At 39.1% G+C, this 20,932-nt stretch overlaps 2 protein-coding genes across 7 annotated transcripts in view; one reads left to right on the forward strand and one right to left on the reverse strand.

Annotated features, from left to right (window-relative positions):
• Nucleotides 1-8,447, forward strand: part of NAA35 (N-alpha-acetyltransferase 35, NatC auxiliary subunit) — an 87,068-nt gene extending 78,621 nt beyond the window's left edge. Inside the window, exons 18-22 of one of the 2 annotated variants that reach the window (XM_060301097.2) lie at nt 805-872; nt 3,031-3,171; nt 3,773-3,895; nt 6,914-6,994; nt 7,836-8,447. In XM_060301097.2, the coding sequence (XP_060157080.1) occupies nt 805-872; nt 3,031-3,171; nt 3,773-3,895; nt 6,914-6,994; nt 7,836-7,895 (473 nt within the window). In that variant the 3' untranslated portion in view covers nt 7,896-8,447. The remainder of the gene's footprint in view (nt 1-804; nt 873-3,030; nt 3,172-3,772; nt 3,896-6,913; nt 6,995-7,835) is intronic. The other variant, XM_030832840.3, reaches the window with a different exon arrangement.
• Nucleotides 1-20,932, reverse strand: part of GOLM1 (golgi membrane protein 1) — a 91,405-nt gene that overhangs the window by 22,336 nt on the left and 48,137 nt on the right. Inside the window, exon 11 of one of the 5 annotated variants that reach the window (XM_060301098.2) lies at nt 12,672-15,891. The exons of 2 other annotated variants lie outside the window; for them this stretch is intronic. In XM_060301098.2, the coding sequence (XP_060157081.1) occupies nt 15,815-15,891 (77 nt within the window). In that variant the 3' untranslated portion in view covers nt 12,672-15,814. Of the gene's footprint in view, nt 1-12,671; nt 15,892-20,932 lie in introns of those variants that run through there. 2 more of the 5 variants (XM_030832844.3, XM_060301099.2) reach the window with 2 other exon arrangements.

The raw sequence follows: 20,932 nt of genomic DNA on the forward strand, positions 1-20,932 counted from the left end.
TAACATTGGAGTGAGCTACCTGTGCATTTTAATGGGTGAATTAGTCATTATATTTTAATTCTCACCTATCTTCTCTTCAGAAGGTATAAGGGTACAAACTGAGTCACAATATTGGTACAAACCTTTTGGTTCCTTTTCTTGCTTTTCTTTTACTGCTTTGCTATTTCATGTGTCAAAGGACCTTAGGACAAGAAGAAGTAGCCACATGGAATAAGATAGGTTAAGGAACAAGACAGCAGGAGACTTTTGATACTCTTTTGACAGAAGGCTGACAGTTCAGGAAGGAAGGAAATCTGGAGTTGTGCTGTTACAGTCAGCACAGAAGGATGACCACAGAGCACTTCAGCATACTGCCCAAGGACCATGAGGAGAAAGAAATGTTTCAGAGGGACTCCCCTGTTAATCACTCATGGGAGGGTACAGATAGGCTACAATTGTTACAAAATAATGCTTTGTGTTCCCTTCAGATTTCAACACTTTGGGTGGGTCATTAAATGACTTGTATCCATGGCTTTCCTATAAAAGAAGTCCCTGTATTGTGACTTGAGAAGAAATTACAATTAATTCATACTAAAATCTTGTGGTTTTAACTATTTGGGAACACAGTTATTGTTTAAACTTTTTGCTATATTTTATTATTTGTAGATTTGGGCCATAAAATAAAATTTAGCCTGTAGGAACAAACTTTGAAATTTTAATTTAGTAAACAAGGTAGAAAGAAGGTTTTTTTAAAATTTAGATTTCTCCTGCAGTAATGCAAGAGGAAGAGGGAAAGAGTTTGGATGATTTTCTTTCTAATTACAGTTCGCCCATTGAGCCGAGAGATCACAATGAGCCAGGCATATCAGAATATGTGTGCTGGAATGTTTAAAGTAAGTTGCTACATTGCTATTACATTGTTTAATTCTTGGGTTGGCCAAAAAGTTCGTTCAGTTTTTTCTGTAAGATGGCTCTGGTAGCACTTAGTTGTCTTTAACTTCATTCGAAACAATTTTGTTAGATTGTATGTGACAGCTGTCATATTCAGTGTGCATTTAAAAAAAGACATCAAAATTGGTGAATTTTTGTGTAGCCATTTTAATATTGAAATGGAAGAAAAGCAACATTTTTGGTATATTATGCTTTATTATTTCAAGAAAGGTAAAAACACAATCGAAACGCAAAAAAAGATTTGTGCAGTGTATGGAGAAGGTGCTGTGACTGATCAAACGTGTCAAAAGTGGTTTGCGAAGTTTTGTGCTGGAGATTTCTCGCTGAACGATGCTCCATGGTTGGGTAGACCAGTTGGAGTTGATAGCGATAAAATTGAGACATTAATTGAGAACAGTCAACGTTATCCTACGCGGGAGATAGACGACATACTCAAAATAGCCAAATCAAGCGCTGAAAATCATTTGCAGCAGCTTGGTTATGTGAATCGCTTTGATGTTTGGGTTCCACATAAGTTTAGCGAAAAAAACCTTCTTGACCGTATTTGTGCATGGGATTCTCTACTTAAACATAATGAAAACGTTCCGTTTTTAAAACAAATGGTGACGGACAGTGAGGAGTGGATACTGTACAATAATGTGGAACGGAAGAGATTGTGGGGCAAGTGAAATGAACCACCACCAACCACACCAAAGGCTGGTCTTCATCCAAAGAAGGTGATGTTGTGTATTCGGTGGGATTGGAAGGGAGTCCTCTATTATGAGCTCCTTCGGGAAAACCAAACGATTAATTTCAACAAGTACTGTTTCCAGTTAGACCAACTGAAAGCAGCACTCGACAAAAAGCATCCAGAATTAGTCAACAGAAAACGCATCATCTTCCATCAGGATAACGCAAGACCACATGTTTCTTTGATGATCAGGCAAAAACTGCTACAGCTTGGCTGGGAAGTTCTGATTCATCCACCGTATTCACCAGACATTGCACCTTCGGATTTCTATTTATTTCGGTCTTTACAAAATGCTGTTAATGGAAAAAATTTCAATTCCCTGGAAGACTGTGAAAGGCACCTGGAACAGTTCTTTGCTCAAAAAGATAAAAAGTTTTGGGAAGATGGAATTATGAAGTTGCCTGAAAAATGCAGAAGGTAGTGGAACAGAAAGGGTAAATATGTTGTTCAATGTAGTTCTTGGTGAAAATGAAAAATGTGTCTTTTATTTTTTCTTGAAAACCGAAGGCCCTTTTTGGCCAGCCCAATAAAATGAACCCTCTTCTGTGATTCTTTCCAGGTTCTAATTTCACCTTTATTTTTACTATCTGCTTGAAAATTACCTTTTTTCAAAGTCTAGTGGTTTACTAATTTGTTTAACAAATATTGAACCCTTGTCATGTGTCAGATATCTTGTACTGGCTACATTGCAGCATACCAAGTCTAATCAGATGTGATCCTTGTGTCACGTGCCTAGTTAATGACAGGCCAGGTGACATATATGTGGCATAGGTACTAAGAGAAGGAAGAGTTTACTTCTGATTGATGATCAGGAAAGGTTTCTTAGAAGAGATGGGGTCTGGATTTTTTTTAGAAGTGTATTAGGAATGGGGCAAGCTCCACAGTAAATGGCTTAAGCAAAGCAGCCATTTTCAGGAGTTAGTAACTCTTAAGTTGTGCTTGGCAGTTCAAGAAATTATTTAAGGCAACTTATTAAAATACATAAAACAATATGGACTTCTGTTTGAAAAACAGGACCAATGCTTTTCTTATAAAAATTATATTCTACTTTCTCTTCAGGAGCTTTTACTTGAAGGTTTCAAAGCTATTATAAAAGCATTAGGAAGAATAATGTGCATGTGGCATCATTTCACTAGGAAAATTAGTAATATAGTAGATATTGGAACTTGAACATTTTTTGTATAAAAGGTGGCTCAGGATATCAAAATGAATACTAAAGTCAGTTTTTCTCTCCCTGTTTCTGATTTCTGAGCCTTTTTTTGATTAACTATGTGTAAATAGCTGTTTCTTGTTTTCTATTCTGTATTAATGAGGATGTTCACATTTTCATATTAATACCATCTGTTTTTCTCTCTTTTTTTTTACTGTAGACCATGGTAGCATTTGACATGGATGGCAAAGTACGAAAACCCAAGTTTGAGCTCGATAGTGAACAAGTTCGATACGAGCACAGATTTGCTCCATTCAACAGTGTAATGACACCACCGCCAGTGCACTATCTGCAGTTCAAGGTGAACCTGCTCCTTAAAATAATTGTAAAATAGTTAGTCTTAGACCTCCTTGGATATGGGCTGTTCGTACCTAGCCATTTTGTTAAAATAGTCAAGTCAAACTAGTATTGGATCAATGGGATAAAGTAATAAAATAGCAGTTTTAAATAGTAGGAAAATTATTTGATTTTGGATATACTAATCACATTAACAGTTATTTAAATATGAGAATAATATGAGGTGTGGTATATGAAGGTTGAAAATTGAATAGGGGGCTTCCCTGTTGGCGCAGTGGTTGAGAGTCCACCTGCCGATGCAGGGGACACGGGTTCGTGCCCTGGTCCGGGAAGATCCCACATGCCGCGGAGCGGCTGGGCCCGTGAGCCATGGCCACTGAGCCTGCGTGTCCGGAGCCTGTGCTCTGCAACGGGAGAGGCCACAACAGTGAGAGGCTCGTGTACCGCAAAAAAAAAAAAAAAAAAAAAATAGGGACATGCCAAATGTTTGCTTTAGTGTCTGTATGTGAATGGATAATCAATGTAGAATTCTTTAATTAAAAAAAGGTATTTTAGAGTTTTTTCATATTAAGCATGTTTTAAATAATAGTATTTCTTTTTTTTAGGAAATGTCTGACCTTAATAAATATAGCCCTCCTCCTCAGTCTCCAGAACTGTATGTGGCAGCTAGTAAGCACTTTCAGCAGGCAAAAATGATATTGGAAAATATCCCAAACCCAGACCATGAGGTAAGACTGCAGTCACAGTAATTCTAGAGGAAAAGCTTGGCAGGAAGTACCTATCTTACTACTGGATGACAGTACAGTTTAATTATAAAAGGAACCTTATAGTATTAATAAATGAAGCCTGTCAGTGTTTCTGCTAAGGATTTCAAATAGCTTTGCTAACCTAACCTTGTCAGACTTAAAATTATTTGATGAAAGAAGTGATGTAAATATCTCCTTTGTGTACATTTAGAAATCAATGCAAAGAGAAATGAAGACTTAGAACCATAAAGTAAGCAGAAGGAATAGAAATAAGATCCAGATTGATGCACAGTTCAGTTGTTAAGATTTAAAATTTTTGATTTATAGTTTACTGTATTAAAATATAATTATATAAATCTTAAGTCTAAAAAATGATCTGGTCAATTATCACAGGAAGTAAAAATAACTGTATTCCACTTGACCATTTAAAATAAAGACTTGTTTTTGAAGACTATTTTGAGTATCATTCTACAGAGTTTAGAACTTGTAAAATATAAAATACTGTTTCAGCCTTTTGTTAGTTTCATAATTTATACCTGATTTTATTGAAATGCATTTATTCTGTAAATGAGAGTTACCTGTAACACAGACCATTTTGTGGAGTATATCTTGGTACAGCCTCCATGGAAGGGTATTTTAGCAATCTGTCAAAAATCACATGTCCTTAGGCCCAGAAATTCTGCTTCTTGGGATTTAGCTTATAGATACATGTGCACATGTGGGAAATGATGAATATACAAGAGTATTTATTACAGCAGGATTTGTAATAGTAAAAAAATGAGGAAACTTTAGTGTCCATCAGAGGGAACTGTTACATGACTTTTCATCGTGCAGTAGAGTACCGTGCAGCCCTAAAAAGGACAAGGAAGATATTTATTTACTGTAATGGAATGTTCTTCAGAATATAAGACGTTTAAAAAGCAAGCTTAAAATCTGTATGTATAGTATGCTGCCCTTTCAGTCAAGGGGAAGAAAGGAAGACTACATGTATGTGTGGCAATATTATATGAATATAACATATCTCTGAAAAGATACATAAGAATTAATAACAGTGTTTGCTTCTTAGGAGGGTTGCTAAGTGCCTTAGGGAAGAGGGGTAGGAGAGAGATGACTTTTTTAAAAAATCATATATAGTCACGTAATGAAAGAAAATAAAAGGGGGGAGTATAAAAATTAGAGGAAGGTGCCTGTAATAGATGGAATATTTCTTTTAGTGGACTTCATTTATTTAACTCAACAAATATTGTTGAGTGCCTACTAGGTCCTAAGCACTCTGGTAGGTTCCAGCAGGGAAAAAAACACAGAAATCTGGGCCCTCCTGGGGGCAGGGGAGGCAAGCAGTAAATAAATAAATGTTATATAGTGTATTAGAAGATCATAAGTACTATGAAGAAAGATCAAGCTGGGAATAGGGATAGTGAATGCTACAAGGAGGCAGGTGGAGGGGATTAGACATTTTTAAATAAGTTGGCCGCTGAGCAAGCCCTGGAAGAAGGTGAAGAAGCAAGTCACGTGGCCCTCTGGGGATGGAGCCTTCTAGGCAGAGGGATCCACTATGTGTAAAGGTGCAGAGGTAGGAGTGTGCCCTGTTGTATTTGAGGAACAGCCAAGGGCTTTTTTTTTTGGGCGGTACGCGGGCCTCTCACTGTTGTGGCCTCTCCTGTTGCGGAGCACAGGCTCCGGACGCGCAGGCTCAGCGGCCATGGCTCACGGGCCCAGCCGCTCCGCGGCATGTGGGATCTTCCCAGACCGGGGCACGAACCCGTGTCCCCTGCATCGGCAGGTGGACTCTCAACCACTGCGCCACCAGAGAAGCCCGCCAAGGGCTTTGTGTTGGAGTGAGGTGAACAAGGGGGTGAGCTGTTGGAGAGTTTTGAGCAGAGATGTGACCAGATCTGATTTTTGTTCTAAAGGATCACTCTGGCCACTGTGCTGAAAATAGACTGTGGTGGGACCAAGGGTGGAAGCAGGAGAGCCAGTTAGAGGCCATAGCTATGATCCAGTTGAAAGGTGGTGGTGCTAGTGGATCCGAAGTGATTGCGTCCTCTGTGAATTTTAAGGCCTAGTCAATGGGATTGATTGATGGTGATGGATTGGATGTGGGGTAAGAGAAAAAGAGTCAAGGATGGTTTTGAGGTTTTTGGCCTGAGCACCACCAGGGTAGATTGAGTCATGTAGGGAAGACTGTAGGCTGGAGCATGGGGTAGACAGGGCTGGGAAGGTCTGGAGCTCAGTTTTGGACATGGCTTTTGGATGTCCCAATGGAGTAGTCGTGTAGGTAAGTGGATGTGTGATCTGGAGCTGAGGAGAAGCAGTTACTGAACTCGTGGTGATGTGTCAAGTGAGGTCACTAAGAGGGCAATGGGAACTTATTTTCCTTCAAGCTGCCCATTACTTCCTCTTAAGAGAAGTGAATATTTCATTCCATTGTTATTCATGTGTTCAGAAGTCTTTTAGACAAATGGTTGTCAGAAGTAACAGTTAACACTTAAAGGACACTTATTACCTGCCAGGTGTGGGTCTCAGCTCATAATATATATTAACTCACTTAATCCTCAGAACAAATCTTTGTGGGAAAGGTAAATTATTATCCCTATTTTTACAGATGAAGAAACTAAGGAACAGAGAGGTTAGAAAACTTCCAGAGGTTTCATAGCTAGTTAGTGGCAAAGCTGGAATTTGAAAACGGACAGCTTAACTTCAGAGTCCATGCCCCAAACACTACATTGTATTGTCTTTGTAGGACTTTGCAGTGTAATATCTTTCATTTTAATGAAAAAGAGATACAGTAGCCCTTTCAAGTCTTCATGGTTGACTACTAGAGTTCTGTGTTACTAAAAGACGTATGATGGTGTTCATGTTTTTAAATTGCCTTTTAATAAAATATTTTAATAAAATAGCAACACGTACATCGTGCCAATTTCCTCTTATTATCTATAAATCAATAAATTTTGACTATGAATTTTATGTTTTGATAGCTTAATGTTGCTCATTGTTTAGGTCAATAGAATTTTAAAGGTTGCCAAACCCAACTTTGTGGTTGTGAAGTTATTGGCAGGAGGACACAAAAAGGAATCTAAGGTAAGTATATTGTAGGGAAAATAAGTGGTCTTAATTTATTGTAAAACTTCATTTTTTTTTCAGTAAGATGAATAAATATTACAAAAAAGTCAAAACGCTCATAAAAACTATTCTAAAAGAGATTCAGTGGCAGAAAATAGATCAGAGCTTGCTGTTTTTCCTTGAAACTTAAAGATTTTATTGACTTAAAATCTCTAAAGTCTTGCTTCCATGTAAATTACTGAATGACTTAAGGTAATAAAAGAAAATGTGTGTAAACAAATTTATGGGAGAGTTATTTAAAAAGTCATCTGCCTTTAGAAAAGTGAATGCTTCAATAATTAGAGCCTTTAATGGCTCAGGCCATGGAAGATTCTGTAAGCTTCCATTGGTAATGCTGTTGTATCATTAGTGCTGTATCAACATTCAGTGCAGAAGAGGCCAACCACCGAGGCATTTTTGGTGGCATTTGCCCATTATATGCGTAACGTCTGTTTGTTTACTCCCATTACTTTTCTGTGATCTCTCTTATCTCCTGCTCTGCTTTAGCAGTGATTCATTTCATTGCTCAGGAGTATCAGCGACCCTGGAACTAAAAAAAGAATTGCTGGCCCATGACCTTTTCCTGTAATTTAAGTCCATTTTCCTTTGTTAACTATTCTCTGAAGTTAGAAAACCGCTGCTCAGCATGTTTTCTAATGACCTTCATAAACCAGAGATAAGCTACATCATTTTCTTTTAAATCTCTTTTGTGCTGCCTTGTCTCTAAAAACATGAGAAACTCTAAAATTATAGTAGTCTTTATTTTGTTTACTGTCTGAATATGTATAAGATACATAAATTGACTTTGTTTTCTTTACAGGTTCCTCCTGAATTTGATTTCTCTGCTCACAAATATTTTCCTGTTGTGAAACTTGTTTGAAAGAGAGACTGAAAAGGTGACCAAAGAGGTGAAGTCTACTTACAGATTCTACTCTTAGAGGATCTATCCATCAGTCTTACATGAAGTGAAATGGATTTCTTGGGTAACAACCCATTATAAGGAATACTTTTAATTTGACAGCCTTACATGACGTGAATGAAAACTGCTGTTTTAAAGTGGTTTATTATGTTCCATGGATGAAACTGGTCTTATTGAATGCATTGATGAACATTATATGGTTTTATTACAGATTTACTCAGAAATCATTTTTTATGAATGATTGAGTGAAAATAGTGTTTGTAAAGGTTAATAAATTTCTTGACAAAAAATGCACTACTGGAGATGAAAAACAATAGCACTGTGTTGATACATGTTAAGAATTGAAGGTGTTTATTACTCTTAATGTTTGAGTAGTTCAAACATTATCCAAAAGAAGTTTCAAATTAAGGGATTTTTTAAACACATGGGATTTGGGCAAAATACATTTTAAAGGGATTTTGGGGGGCCTCCTAGCTATATAGGGAGACTAAATTATACGGGGATTGTGATTTTATGTGTCATGGTATCTTAAATTATATACCTGTCAGAATATAGATTTTTTTTTAATCCTTTAACTGTTACTTTTGGCACTTTTAAAAGATTACACATCATGTTTGCTAGTGACATTCAGAAGATAAGACTGTATAGATTTGTTCATTTTTAGAGTTAGGTTTCAACACGGCATACTCCTTTCTGTTTACTACTTCACAGTTTAACCCATCAGACATTTTCAATCAGGGTCTTTCCAGCATCCTCTGGCTTTGAAAATTGACTTAAATCACCTATACCTACAAATGCCCAGTGCCAGTGGCTTCACCCTTCTTCCTTTGCTGCCAGTTCCTCTTCCTGTCTCTGCTCTGCTGTTCTGTGTCAAGCTGCCATGGCCTCTGGGGGCCTTTCCTTCTCCTCCACAGGAAGCAATACTATTAGCAGAATGAGCTACCCTGCGCCTAACTTAAATTGACTTTTGGCTTGGCTTAAGACTAGCAACCATTTTATATTTGCTCTGTGGTTTCTGAGTTTCAAATATCCTAATTCTTACTTGACACCTTTCTTGCAAATGTGATTATTGAAACTTTATTTCTGGAAATATTTGCAAGCAGCTAACCTGAGCAGATCTTGTCGGCTATAGAGTAAGAACTTTCCTGACCCCCTCCTTCGTGGCTGTTGAAGTAGACTGGCGACACGTGTGTCATCCAGGAACAGCCAGTAGGCATCTGGAAATCTCAGAATCCAGAAGTCTTTAAAAATAAAGTAGGCTGTACAGTAGAAACTTGAGCTATGAAGAGATAAAGAATATACCTGTTGTTAGCTATTTGGTTAGTTTTTTGAGAAGGAACACTGTTTCTGGCTGGTAATTTCTGAACACTTCAAACAAAAAAGACAAAGAAATGGTAGAAAAGAGGCAGTAGAAGAAAGAATTAAAAGAAAATGCATAGAGGATAAAAAACAGCAAGATTTTGCAGACCACCAAGAAGAGCCTGAGGCAAGCTAGAAGAATGTGGGGTCAGGGCCACCAGGGACTGTTGGATTAAGAGGGCACTCTGGCATTTTTTAAATGATGTCTAATTAGGTCAGCTAATGTAAATGAAGGTTACTGAGCAAGTGTTCTGCCTAATTAGAGAGCACCTAAGGCTGTTTTTTCAGGAGTGGGTCTTCTTAAGAGCAGATTGTTCCTAAGTTTTAACTGCAGGTTTCTAATCAGAAAAGCTGAAAGTTACATTTTTTAGAACTTTTAAAATATCTGCCATTCGAGGTGCTAAAAAAAATGATGGGGTAAATAAGACCGCCTCTCCCCTCACAGATCTAACAACCTTAAGAATGCAGAAAAGCAGACAGGTGTTTATCCTGGGGAAACGCAGTATGCTGGTGTAGGAGAACCACCTTACATAAAAGATTTACAGAGAAAGTCTCCATCTCATCTGGGTCCCAAAGGTTAAGAGGCATTAGCTGTTAAAGGGGTCCTAGACTGGAACACAGATGTGCACAAGCCTGAGATGAGAAGGTGGCAGTTTGACTAAAGTATAGAGCAGGACAAGGGACTGGAGGGATGTGCTTGAGAAGTAAGGGGAGGCCAGGTCCTCCAGAACCTGGGAAGCCAGGTGAATGAATTTGACTGTCTGATGTTGGTGGATACCACTAAAAGGTTTGATTCGGGGAAACAAAAGGATCAAATCAGATCTGCTTGCTCAAGACTGCTGGTTCAAAAGGGGACAAGGCTGTAGGCAGGGAAGCTCCTTTGGTGAGAGGAAATGATGGCTGGTCTTAATTAAGGTAGTGGCAGAGGGAATAGAGGAAAGTGAATAGAATCAAAAGATAAAGGAGGTACAGGACTTGGTAATGATTGGGTGAGTCTGTGGGAATCAAGGGTGATGATTTGTAGGTTTTATGGCTTTGATAACTGGAGTGGTGCCACTGCTTATATAGGCAAAATAGGAGACAAGGTTTGGGGATGAAGATTGTTTTAGATGCTGAGATGTCTTTTTTTTTTTTTCTTCCGGCTGCGTGGCTTGCGATATTTTAGTTCCCCAACCAGGGGTTAAACCCAGGCCCCCCAGCAGTAGAAGCGTGGAGTCCTAACCACTGGACCACCAGGGAATTCCCTGTTGAGATGTCGTTGAAAGACATCCTAGTGAAGACAGCAAGTAGTCTGGTGTGGAGCTGAAAGGTGCATTCTTGGGTAGACATGAACTGAGGACTAAGTGGCTGCAAAGATGTAAACTAAAGCCTGGACTGGGGGTTGCAATTGCTCAGGGAGCCTGAGATTGGTCCCAAGGAATAGAGTTGGGACAGCCAAGTTCTAAGAGTGGGCCAGGGAACAGAGGTGGGGGGAGCAGGTCGATGAAACATAACTGAGCACCTTAAAATCATGCCCTGCCACCTTCTGGCAAAGTTTTTATGTCACTATTTTCAAGACTCTGACTTTTCTAAAACATTACCTCAGTTATTGGTCAAAGAGCACCCTGTTTAGAAAAGTTTAGGAGAGTTCCGCTCCGGCTACGCAAAAGCATGCAAAGGAGATTTAGCCAGAAAATAAACAATGCAGGGCCACAAACAACTGGAAGGCCTAAGATAAGGACCAAAATGGGCCCATTGGATCTGACAAAAAGGTTGCTGGCGACAACAGGGAGACCTTTCTTGAAGAGGTGGGGCAGAATCTGGAGAGTAAGCTGAGGTGTGAGTGAGTGGGGTGAAGTAACGGAGACAGAGTCATTGCCTCGGAGGAGCTGGTATGATGGTAAAACATCCACTATTCTCTGGTTAATGATATAGTCTTCACCCACCGACGCCCAATTTGGCCACTTCATTTCTGCCCTCTCCCCTTGGCTTCTCAAGCTGCAGCTCTGTTGCTTTTCCTCTGACCAGCAAGCCTCTTCTCTTGGATAGCTTCCCTTTATCCTTAGAGTTTCAGCTGAAATGTGACATCTTCAGAGAAGGCATTTCCATCTCCTGGTTTAGGCCAAACCCTTTAAAAGTGCTTAGCATTTTCAGTTGTAATTTAAATAGTTAATTGTTTCTGTCTTCTCAGCTGTAGTATAAACTTGAGAAAAAGGCCTTCATTGTTCCAGAACCTGCTCGCTCAATTAACGGGATGTGGATCTTTTAAAAATGTAAAAGACATCCTGGAGGCAATTTGTTGGAAAACTGAATAGAGGAGGTAAAACAAGGCCTCCGGGGTTCCCTTTAATAGCAGAGACACTTGATGGTGAGAACACAGGACACTAAGAGTGCAGAGGAATTTGAAAGTAGGAAATTGGAGGTGGCAAGTTGGGAGTCTGGTAGCTTTACCCCTAAACAGTTTGCTTCCAGTGAAGTGAAGAAGTTGCATTCACTTACACTATAAGACTTTTTTCTGTTTTTTCTTTTTTCAGACTTTTTTCTGCTAACATTGCCTTCTATTTAAAAAGAGAATGTATCAGCTTTTCCAGGATCACATAAAGTTATGTAAAACTCTGAATTTCTAAACTACTGCAAAGATAAAATACCTGCAACCTCTGTTTAGAATTCAAACATTAAGCCAAGTTTAAAGGAAAGTGTGGTGCTCTGTTTTGACCACAGATGTGTCATCTGTTGACTTCCCGAATAACTTCTGAATGAACCCATCTCAAAAAACAAGAGTAAGGATGTTATTATACCAAGATACCCTTCACAGGGAAAAAACTGGCAGTTGTAGACTGCTGGTTAAGGTCACAGAACTACTCTTTTAAATGATGCTCAGATGTTAAATGTTGATAATGCAGCAGCTTTTTTGGACTGAGTTAAAACATTCAGGTGAAGGTTTGATTTCTGGATAAAGCAGACATGTTACATTACACTGGAGGTTCCATTGCACTTCATTACAGCTTTAAGAGAGAGAAGTTAGTAAAAAGCAAGCTCTAACATCAGGAGCTCTTCCACAAAGACTCCGGCTTACCTCTTAATAAGCCTTGAGTTTTTTATCCTAATTCCCATGTGTTTATTAACATTCATTCTAAAAAGGCACTTGTTTATCTAAATCTGTTTATAAAGATTCTAAAAGGCAAAACACTGGTCAGTCACAGTCATTTACTTGGACTTTAAATAGTCAAATATTTACCAAGCACTCCCACAGTATTAGAATCTCTGTAGGGGTATGAAGTATTAAGCCTATGTCATTTGACTCAGGATTTTTGTTCTACTTTAGAACTTTTTTTCTTTTTAAGATTTTTTTTTTTTTTTGATGTGGACCATTTTTAAAGTCTTTATTGAATTTGTTACAATACTGCTTCTGTTTATGTTTTGGTTTTTTGGCTGCGAGGCGTGTGGGATCTTAGCTCCCTGACCAGGGATTGAACCCGTACCCCCTAAACTGGAAGGCAAAGTCTTAACCACTGGACCAGCAGGCAAGTCCCTAGAACATTTAATTTTATTCTAAGGAGTAAGGATAAAAAATAGGCATTTGTGGATTAAAAATAGGCATTTTGTCTTGGTTAGGGTCCTGGTTTATAAGAATGTCACCTTAAGTTTATATATAGTTTACAGATGAGAATATTTCAAGTCATGTAACTTCCCCAGAGATGTGTTTCACAGGCGCACCAACAAGGACAGAAGCATTTTAGTTTAGTATTTTTGTTTCTTTGTTTTTTTTTAAGTGCATGGCAAGATAACTACTGCGTAATCCTTCAGTGTATATGTTACCAGAATTTTACAAACCAGCTGTTACGGAACAGTGGCTTAGTTAGTACATTTTCAGTGTTGCCCTCTGAGCTGAAATAGTACACAAACATACAAACATTTAAATACACGAGATAAGCCATTTCCCCAACTTTCTAACACTAATGAACATTTTCAGTCTAAGCTAACTATGTGAAAAAATGTTAATATAACCCACAGTTAATGGAAACTTTAAAATGTATATATTTGTTTTCAAACTTATTTCAAAGACAAGTGTTAGAAGTTGTTGAGTGTCCTATAAATTATCATTTATTTGTAATATTCTTTTAGGCTAAAATACATAGTGGGAATAGACCAATTCCCCCTGGACCTTAAAGGACCCTGAAATCACAATTTTCTTTCACCATTCCAAGTTCTACTATGAACAGATAGCCACCTATTACCAATTAAAACTATCAGGCTAGTTATCAATCTAGTTATTTAATGACAGCATACTGACTTAACAGATAATGGTTTGTTTCTCAAATTCTATCACACGAAGGTATATACTGTGTGTGGTGATTAAGATAATTCATGAAATCTAATCCAAAATTGCTTTAGGGAATCTTCATCTGCAGTCCTACCTGCAGGAAAAAAGATCAAATGAATCATCACTCCTGTCTGCTCACCATCTGAGAGTATAGAGGAGGGTTGTGAATCAAATAGAGTTTATATAAACCTATTAAAAATTGGACTACCTGCTGGTTTAATTTTGGATGAACCCAAAAGACCAAGGTTGGGGGTCTGATATCTATTTGATGCTTATTACACAGGTTTTGTTTGTTTTTTAAATAACTGTGACACCTCTAGATTATTCCTTGGAAGAGGTGTCTGTGATCCTAAGGGAAGTCAACAGTAATAAAGCATGACTGCTTGAAGAAATAGCTAGAGTACACACCTCCTGAACAAATGGCCCTTTGGTGCCTCTGTACAGGAGATGAAATCATGGTTTTTTAAATTTACAATGACATCTCATTCCACGAAAGGTTGAATTTATAAGGCAAACCACCATGCTTAATCCACAGTTTACAAGCTGATTTCCTTAGGGATCCAACAGGGGATGAAGGGAAAACTGAAAGCAGTTTTAAAAGTTGAACTAACAGTATTTTATTTCTCCGCAACTCTAGGCACACTGATTAAACATGAGATGAATAAAGGCTAAGCAAGAGAGAATATCAACCCTAAGACTAAGACACAGAGGGAGGCTGCACAAGGACTTAGATTCATAAAGCTACTTTCATACCCTTCTTCAGTTGCCTTTTCTGGGTAGAAAGTTTAATCTTAGGGATTAGGTAGGAGAATATCACACAGCATTCGAGCTGGACATCTTAACCTGAATGCAAACCAGGACCTGCCCTCGGTGACTGCCAGTGGCACCCGGAGTCCACAGCTGGCCGGGACGCAGGCACTCCAGCTCACGGGCTGCTGGCCTGGAGAAGCTTCAGAACTCCTCCGGGCCCCAGTTTCTTCTCTGTAAACAAGGGAGTTAGTTATGTCCAATGACCTGAGGCCCCTGCATCTCGAATCCCATGACTCAAAATGTATTTTAGTAAGCATCACCACCCACCTACCCTTTAGAGAGCCTCACTAAAGGTCATTAGTGTGACTTTGCCAGTCATTCACAAGCCCGGCAAGAGTCTATTTACCTTAAGAACCAACTCGAGTCAAACCTGACGTCACTATTAATGTAAATTATGATTAGTCGTTTTCAGATTAACTTTCGATTTTTAAATCAGTTTTGTGATAGTCCTTTACCACATGCTAAATGTAAACTGACACAAACAACTATTGCATTTCTCTTGACTTTCTAATCTCTCCAAATTTGTAATGATGTATATATATCTTTCAACATTAACTTTCTCTTCTTTTCTTCTAGTAGCGAAGTAGGCAGTTCTCCCCACAGTACTGTGCTGCCCTCACTGTTCTGCTGCAGGCAGCCAGGGCTCTGCTTTGGCCCCTGATGTGTCAAAAGTCTAATCCACAAAAGTCTAAGGACTTGTTACACAAGATTTTGCTTTGCCCACACATATTAAGCAAAGCAAGTATACATCACAAGTATTCAAATTACAAGTCACTTAAAAGCATTTTGTACATTAATGACAAGGGTTATCATACAAGTAATCTTTTAAAAAATTATCGCACAGAACACCTTTGTGTTTAGACTTGTTTAACACCGTTGCTAGTGATGTTTGTGTTAACACTCAGTGCTCTAGGCCACTGATTGTCAGAACCAGAGGTGGGTACAAGAAGATAAACCAAAAATCATTCAGTGCCCACCGAGGAGAAATAACAGGGGCTGGTACCCGTCACTCAGCACAGCATGTGGAGAAGAGAATGACTCCAGAGGGGACTGAGGACAAGGAGCTCTGCAAGTGCGGTGGGCCTCCTTCACGTCAGAAGTTACTTCCACAGTAGAACTACTGCTGCCGTACTTGAAGGAGAACCTGTGTTCTATTGCTGGTGTTGATCTTCTCATGAAATACCTATTAGCCAACAAATTTCGACAATTTTGACATCTCAATACAGACACTTCAAAAGTGTCTCAAAGACAATCTCATTTTCCTACACAGTAAATACAAACTAAAACTCCACAATAATCATCTTTAGATATTTTACTTAGTACATTTCACACAGTATCCAATCCCTCATGAATATTTTGTAGTGATCTCTGTTCAATTCTGACACAAAGTGTGTGATTCCAGTTTGGTTCAGAGTGTGTGATTCCTCTTTTCTCGCTGTTCTAGTAAATTTACTGTGCCTCCTTTCTGATTTTCAGCGTTAAGAACTAAAAAAGGAAAACAACAACAACATAATGTTCTAGTACTAAACATTTTGAGAAACCCAGCCCAGGCAGGTCCCATTGGACATAAATGTCTAGAAGCTGTGTCATAAAGAGAACTGTATCTTCCACAGTAACATTACAGTTTGGAATTGCACTGCTAATCAAGGACAAGATAGCTGAACCATCTAAAAACTCCATAATTGTGTAAAAGAGTGAAATAACGTCCTGTGAAATGGACAATATAAAACGTACTCTCATGGAACTTTTGACATGATTGTGAACCTTGTGGGTTGCCTGAATCTCTGTTCCTGCACCTCTAGCTGCAAGCACACTGCCTCCTAAAAGCCATTCACAACTTAGGTCAGCTTTCGTGACGCCAAAGCTCTCATTACAGAGCTGATGTCTAGACATGGCTTCCAGCCTCCTTACTCTATCCTTTGATGCACAAAGGACGTAAAAAGACACATCACAAATAAAACCTAAAAGCAAGATCCTCATTTACAACTACTGCACGTTAAATCGTTGACAATTTTATTAAATAAACGACTGCTTTAAGTTCTCTAATAAAGTTGGAGCTAATGCCTCTTTCTTCTAATTCTTCCTGGAGCAAGCAGGGTCTTAAACTATCTTGATGACATAATTTAAAAATGATTTCAACTTAAAATTCTTAAAAGAGCTGACAGAACATTTAGCTCCTTTCCTTTGCCGAACTCCTCAATTTGTTTGAAGTCTTAGCAGGTACAAGGTCAAATCCTTACAAGGACACCTGGGTATAAGGGATGAATGATCCCAAGGCTTCACTGCAAAGTCACACATATAACTTGTATCTGTTTAAAATTCTGACTCCTAATGTGTTCATCTTTTGCATTAAAAAAAAAAATTAAAGAGTCTATGAAAATAATTTAAAAATCAACTTAAGACTTCCAGTTTTAGAAATCCCAAACAACCAACTGTAGTGAGTGACATGCTGGATAAAATATGAAAGATATTTTTTAAGGATGCATTGTTAAAACAGCTTTCTACCAAACAACTGGCCAGAACACTTCAAAAATTATCAATGATATAAATGATAAAGACAGAAGGTTCCAGGTTAAAAGACACTAAGTACAATGCTAAGTGCAATGTATGATCCTGGATTAGATCTTGGACCAGAAAAGGGATATTAGTTGGACAATTCAAGAAATCTGAATAATGTCTATAGATACAGCATTATATCAGTATTAATTTCTTCATTTTGATAATTGTACTGTGGTTACATAAGATGTTAACATTTGGGGGACCTGGATGGAGGATATATGGAAATTCTTACTAGTTTTTCTTTTTAACTCTAAATTATTTCAAAATGAAAAGTGAAAAAAATTTTTAATTAAATTAAACATTAAAATGCATTGCCTATGAATGACACTAAAAGGAGGAATCTGAGGCCAAAACTGAAGTGGGAGTATCAACTCCTGAAGGTAATAAGCATCAATGCCAGCTTTTTCCCTGAGGACTTCTGCTGAAGCCTGTAGACTCTGGGCTTCTCCCTTCACAGCTTCAAAAGGTGCAGGAGGACAGGCCCTAAAGACAAGGGCTCCCCTCAAGGTGGAGAGTCAAGAAGGCGATGCCTATATAAAGCTGAAACCCCAAAGGTTTACATCCTTGGCTTAAAGGTAATAGGAAATAAACTTGCAATGAAAGGGGGACAGAAAGAAAGCCTAGTGTGTGGAGTGTGGGATTCTTAACTGCATGAGATGATTGTACAGGTATATACTTAGAACTCATATTTTCCATGTGGTCCAAAAAAAAAAAAAACCCTGAAGGCGACAATCTACTTTATTGAAGGGGTTGTGAGTTTGTAGTACCCTCCTTGAGACTGGCAGAGGCAAACGACCTCTAATCCAATACAACTGTGACTCAGTCCTCAAAGACTTCCCCCAGATAAAGTTCCAAGGAAAGCAGTAGCTCACAGTTAAGAAGCACAAAACACAAGGAAACAAGGGATCGAGGAGAGCCTGCAGAAACAAAATAGAAACACCCACAAAGTTTTCAGATATTGCAATTGGAAAATATGAAACAACCCTGATAGAGAAATAAAAGATGTTTGAAAACATGAGCAAGGAATAAGGGCCCATAAAGAATGGCCAAGTAGAAAGTTTAGAAATGAAAAAGAACAGATAAGGCATAGCTGAAGGAAAAATTTTTGAACTGGAAGGTATTCTGAGGAAATAATTCTCAACACAGATCAGAAAGGCAGAAATACAAAATATGAAAAAGAGGGTAAGAGACACAAATAGACTGAGAAGATCTAATATACTTCTAATCTGAATTCAAAAAGGAATCAAAAATGAAAGAAGGGGCTTCCCTGGTGGCGCAGTGGTTGGGAGTCCGCCTGCCGATGCAGGGGACACGGGTTCGTGCCCCAGTCTGGGAAGATCCCACATGCCGTGGAGCGGCTGGGCCCATGAGGCATGGCCACTGAGCCTGCGTGTCCGGAGCCTGTGCTCCGCAATGGGAGAGGCCACGGCAGTGAGAGGCCTGCGTACCGCAAAAAAAAAAAAAAAAAATGAAGGATTATTCAAAGAGATGTTGGCTGGGATTTTCCAGAGGAACTCAACTTGCCACATATGTTTTTTTAAAAAGCTGTTAAGAGTAATGTGGTACACTGCAAATCAAGAGACAAACCAATGGAACAAAAATAGAAAATCCAAAAATTAGGACCAAGTACATATAAAAATTTAGTGTTTGATGACGGTAGCACCTCAAATCACTAACTTTGAGACGGTGAATTAGATGGTGTTGGGCCAATTGGAAACACCTTTGGAAAACGAAAATTGGACCCACACCTTGTGCCATCCACCTGAATACATCTGAAACGATTCAACAGATCTAAATGTAAAATATGAAAGCAGAGGAGGATTCTGGAAAGATGGTAGAAACAGTGGTGTAGTTTTTGAATCTATCAGAGTCCCTACATAAAGCAACTAAATTTAAAAACTCAAAAACTGGAAAACATTTAGAACAAAACTAGATGACAAGGAGTCCTGCAGACCCCCCAAATACAAGCGGTTAAAAACAAACCACGGACAGCGACCCATAGGATAGGGGCATCGAAAGAAAACAGAGGGAAGCAATGGAGCATCAGATGGACCTGAGAACGACAGAAGCCCTAAGAGCCAACAGGTTTACACCAGAAAGTACCTGGGCCAGTGGGAGAACTGCAGCTGGAAGTGGCAGTGTTTCTGCTACTCCCACAGCAAGTGACCACAGAGTGTCTATGGTAAAGACAAAGGAGCTGGTAGAGGCTCCCTCTGAAACTGGCTCCTTTCTGGGTCCTTCCTAGGTAGAGCCCCTCATAGAGAAAAAGCACTGTGTGGAGTGAAGCAGTGGCTGAGCAGGACAGGGACAAAAGAACCAAAAGGTTCAGATGAAAGTGGGGAAGACCCCACTGGCCAAAGAAGATGGGACAATGTGAACTTCAAAAAGGATAATAAGTGCAACTGAGTGAAACCTGTCAGAAAGGTTTAAATCCTCAAGTTTATATTTTTTAAACGGTCACCTTCAGAAGATGAGAGAAAATAATTCCTTACTATGAAAATTGGTAAATTTCACAGTAAATTACCAATGCTTAGGAGAAGCATTTATCCTGCCTATGCCATATGAACAATACCACTGACATCTATTTATAAAATATTCCAATTAACAAATGAAATAGGAACAGCTGAATTAAAATACCACCTAGGTATCAGCTGGGGATCTGCAGGAAATAGGGAGGAAAGAAGAATACACCACACCGAACCATGAATACACAATCAACACTATCCAGATTGTGGGAAATTCCAGGTCAAACAGCTGTGGCTCTTGAACAGACTGTAAACACAAAAAGAGAAAGGAATGGAGGGGGAACCTGGAGACTCAGAGACTTAAAGACATATCAAATTTAAGAAAACGGGCAAGACTAAACTGTGGTGTCCAGGGATGCCCACTTGAGTGATAAACCCATAAAGAAATTCAAGAAAATGCCGAATGGAAAGGTCAGGATAGGCATTTCTGGTACAGGGAGGGAAGGTGCTGGGACAGGACAAGCAACAGAGAAGGAGCCTCAGGAGGACCCCCCAAGTTCTATTTCTTGACCAGGGAGGCAGGGGGCAGTTACAACGTGTTTACCTTCTAAAAACTCACTTGTTATGTGTGGTTTTGTGAATCTGTTCTATTTCACAATGGAACCAAAAGAAAAATCTGACCGCATACTGAACAAAAACATGGGTGAATTCCTTTCAAGTCTAGATGAGAAAACTATGACTCACTATCTAGTAAAAGAAAAGACAAAAATTTTTGAAACTTTCACATGGCAAAAAACCATAAGCAAAACCAAGACACACTGCCAGGCAGTATTTGCAACTTAAGTCACAGATAAAGGCCAACCTCCCCAGCATATAAAGAGCTCTTAGAAACAGAAAGAAACACCAAGAGTCTGATGGAAAAACGAATTTCAAAAAAGAAAACCTTATGTCCACAGTGATAACTAAAACAAGGGGGGAAGACAGAGTCAGTGTGTGTGTGTGTGTGTGTGCGCGCGCACGCACGCTCACATGTGTACACGTCAGGGGTGAGGGGGTCCTTAAAGAACGGCAGTTAATAAATGTGAGGAGTTATTATTTAGACAACGGTTTTCAATGGATGGTAAAGCCACACTATTTCAAAGCATCCCCCTCTAGACAATGTATTACACAGGGAATATGGACCTTTGCAACGGAGAGACCTGGTGGGCACCACCTTAACCAAGGATCAACCTGCCATTCCGTGCCTCCTGGTGGGAAGCCAGAGGAACACAACTGCACCTATAAAATGTTCAACCTGAATCCAGTCACAAGAGGCAGACAGATCTGGAATCTGATCATCCTGCAGCTGTCCTGGACTCCCCAAAAATTCAGAATAACAATAACACAAAGTGCTACTATAAACAGCTGCCTGGAAGCTCTGTGCGTGCATCAGGGCTTTTCAACTGGTGCTGTGGAGTAACGAAGCAGTGAACTATCATTTTGTTGGGAAGTCCCTAAATGTC

The sequence above is a fragment of the Globicephala melas genome, chromosome 6, assembly GCF_963455315.2.
Source record: "Globicephala melas chromosome 6, mGloMel1.2, whole genome shotgun sequence".
In the NCBI taxonomy this organism is placed as follows: Eukaryota; Metazoa; Chordata; class Mammalia; order Artiodactyla; family Delphinidae; genus Globicephala; species Globicephala melas.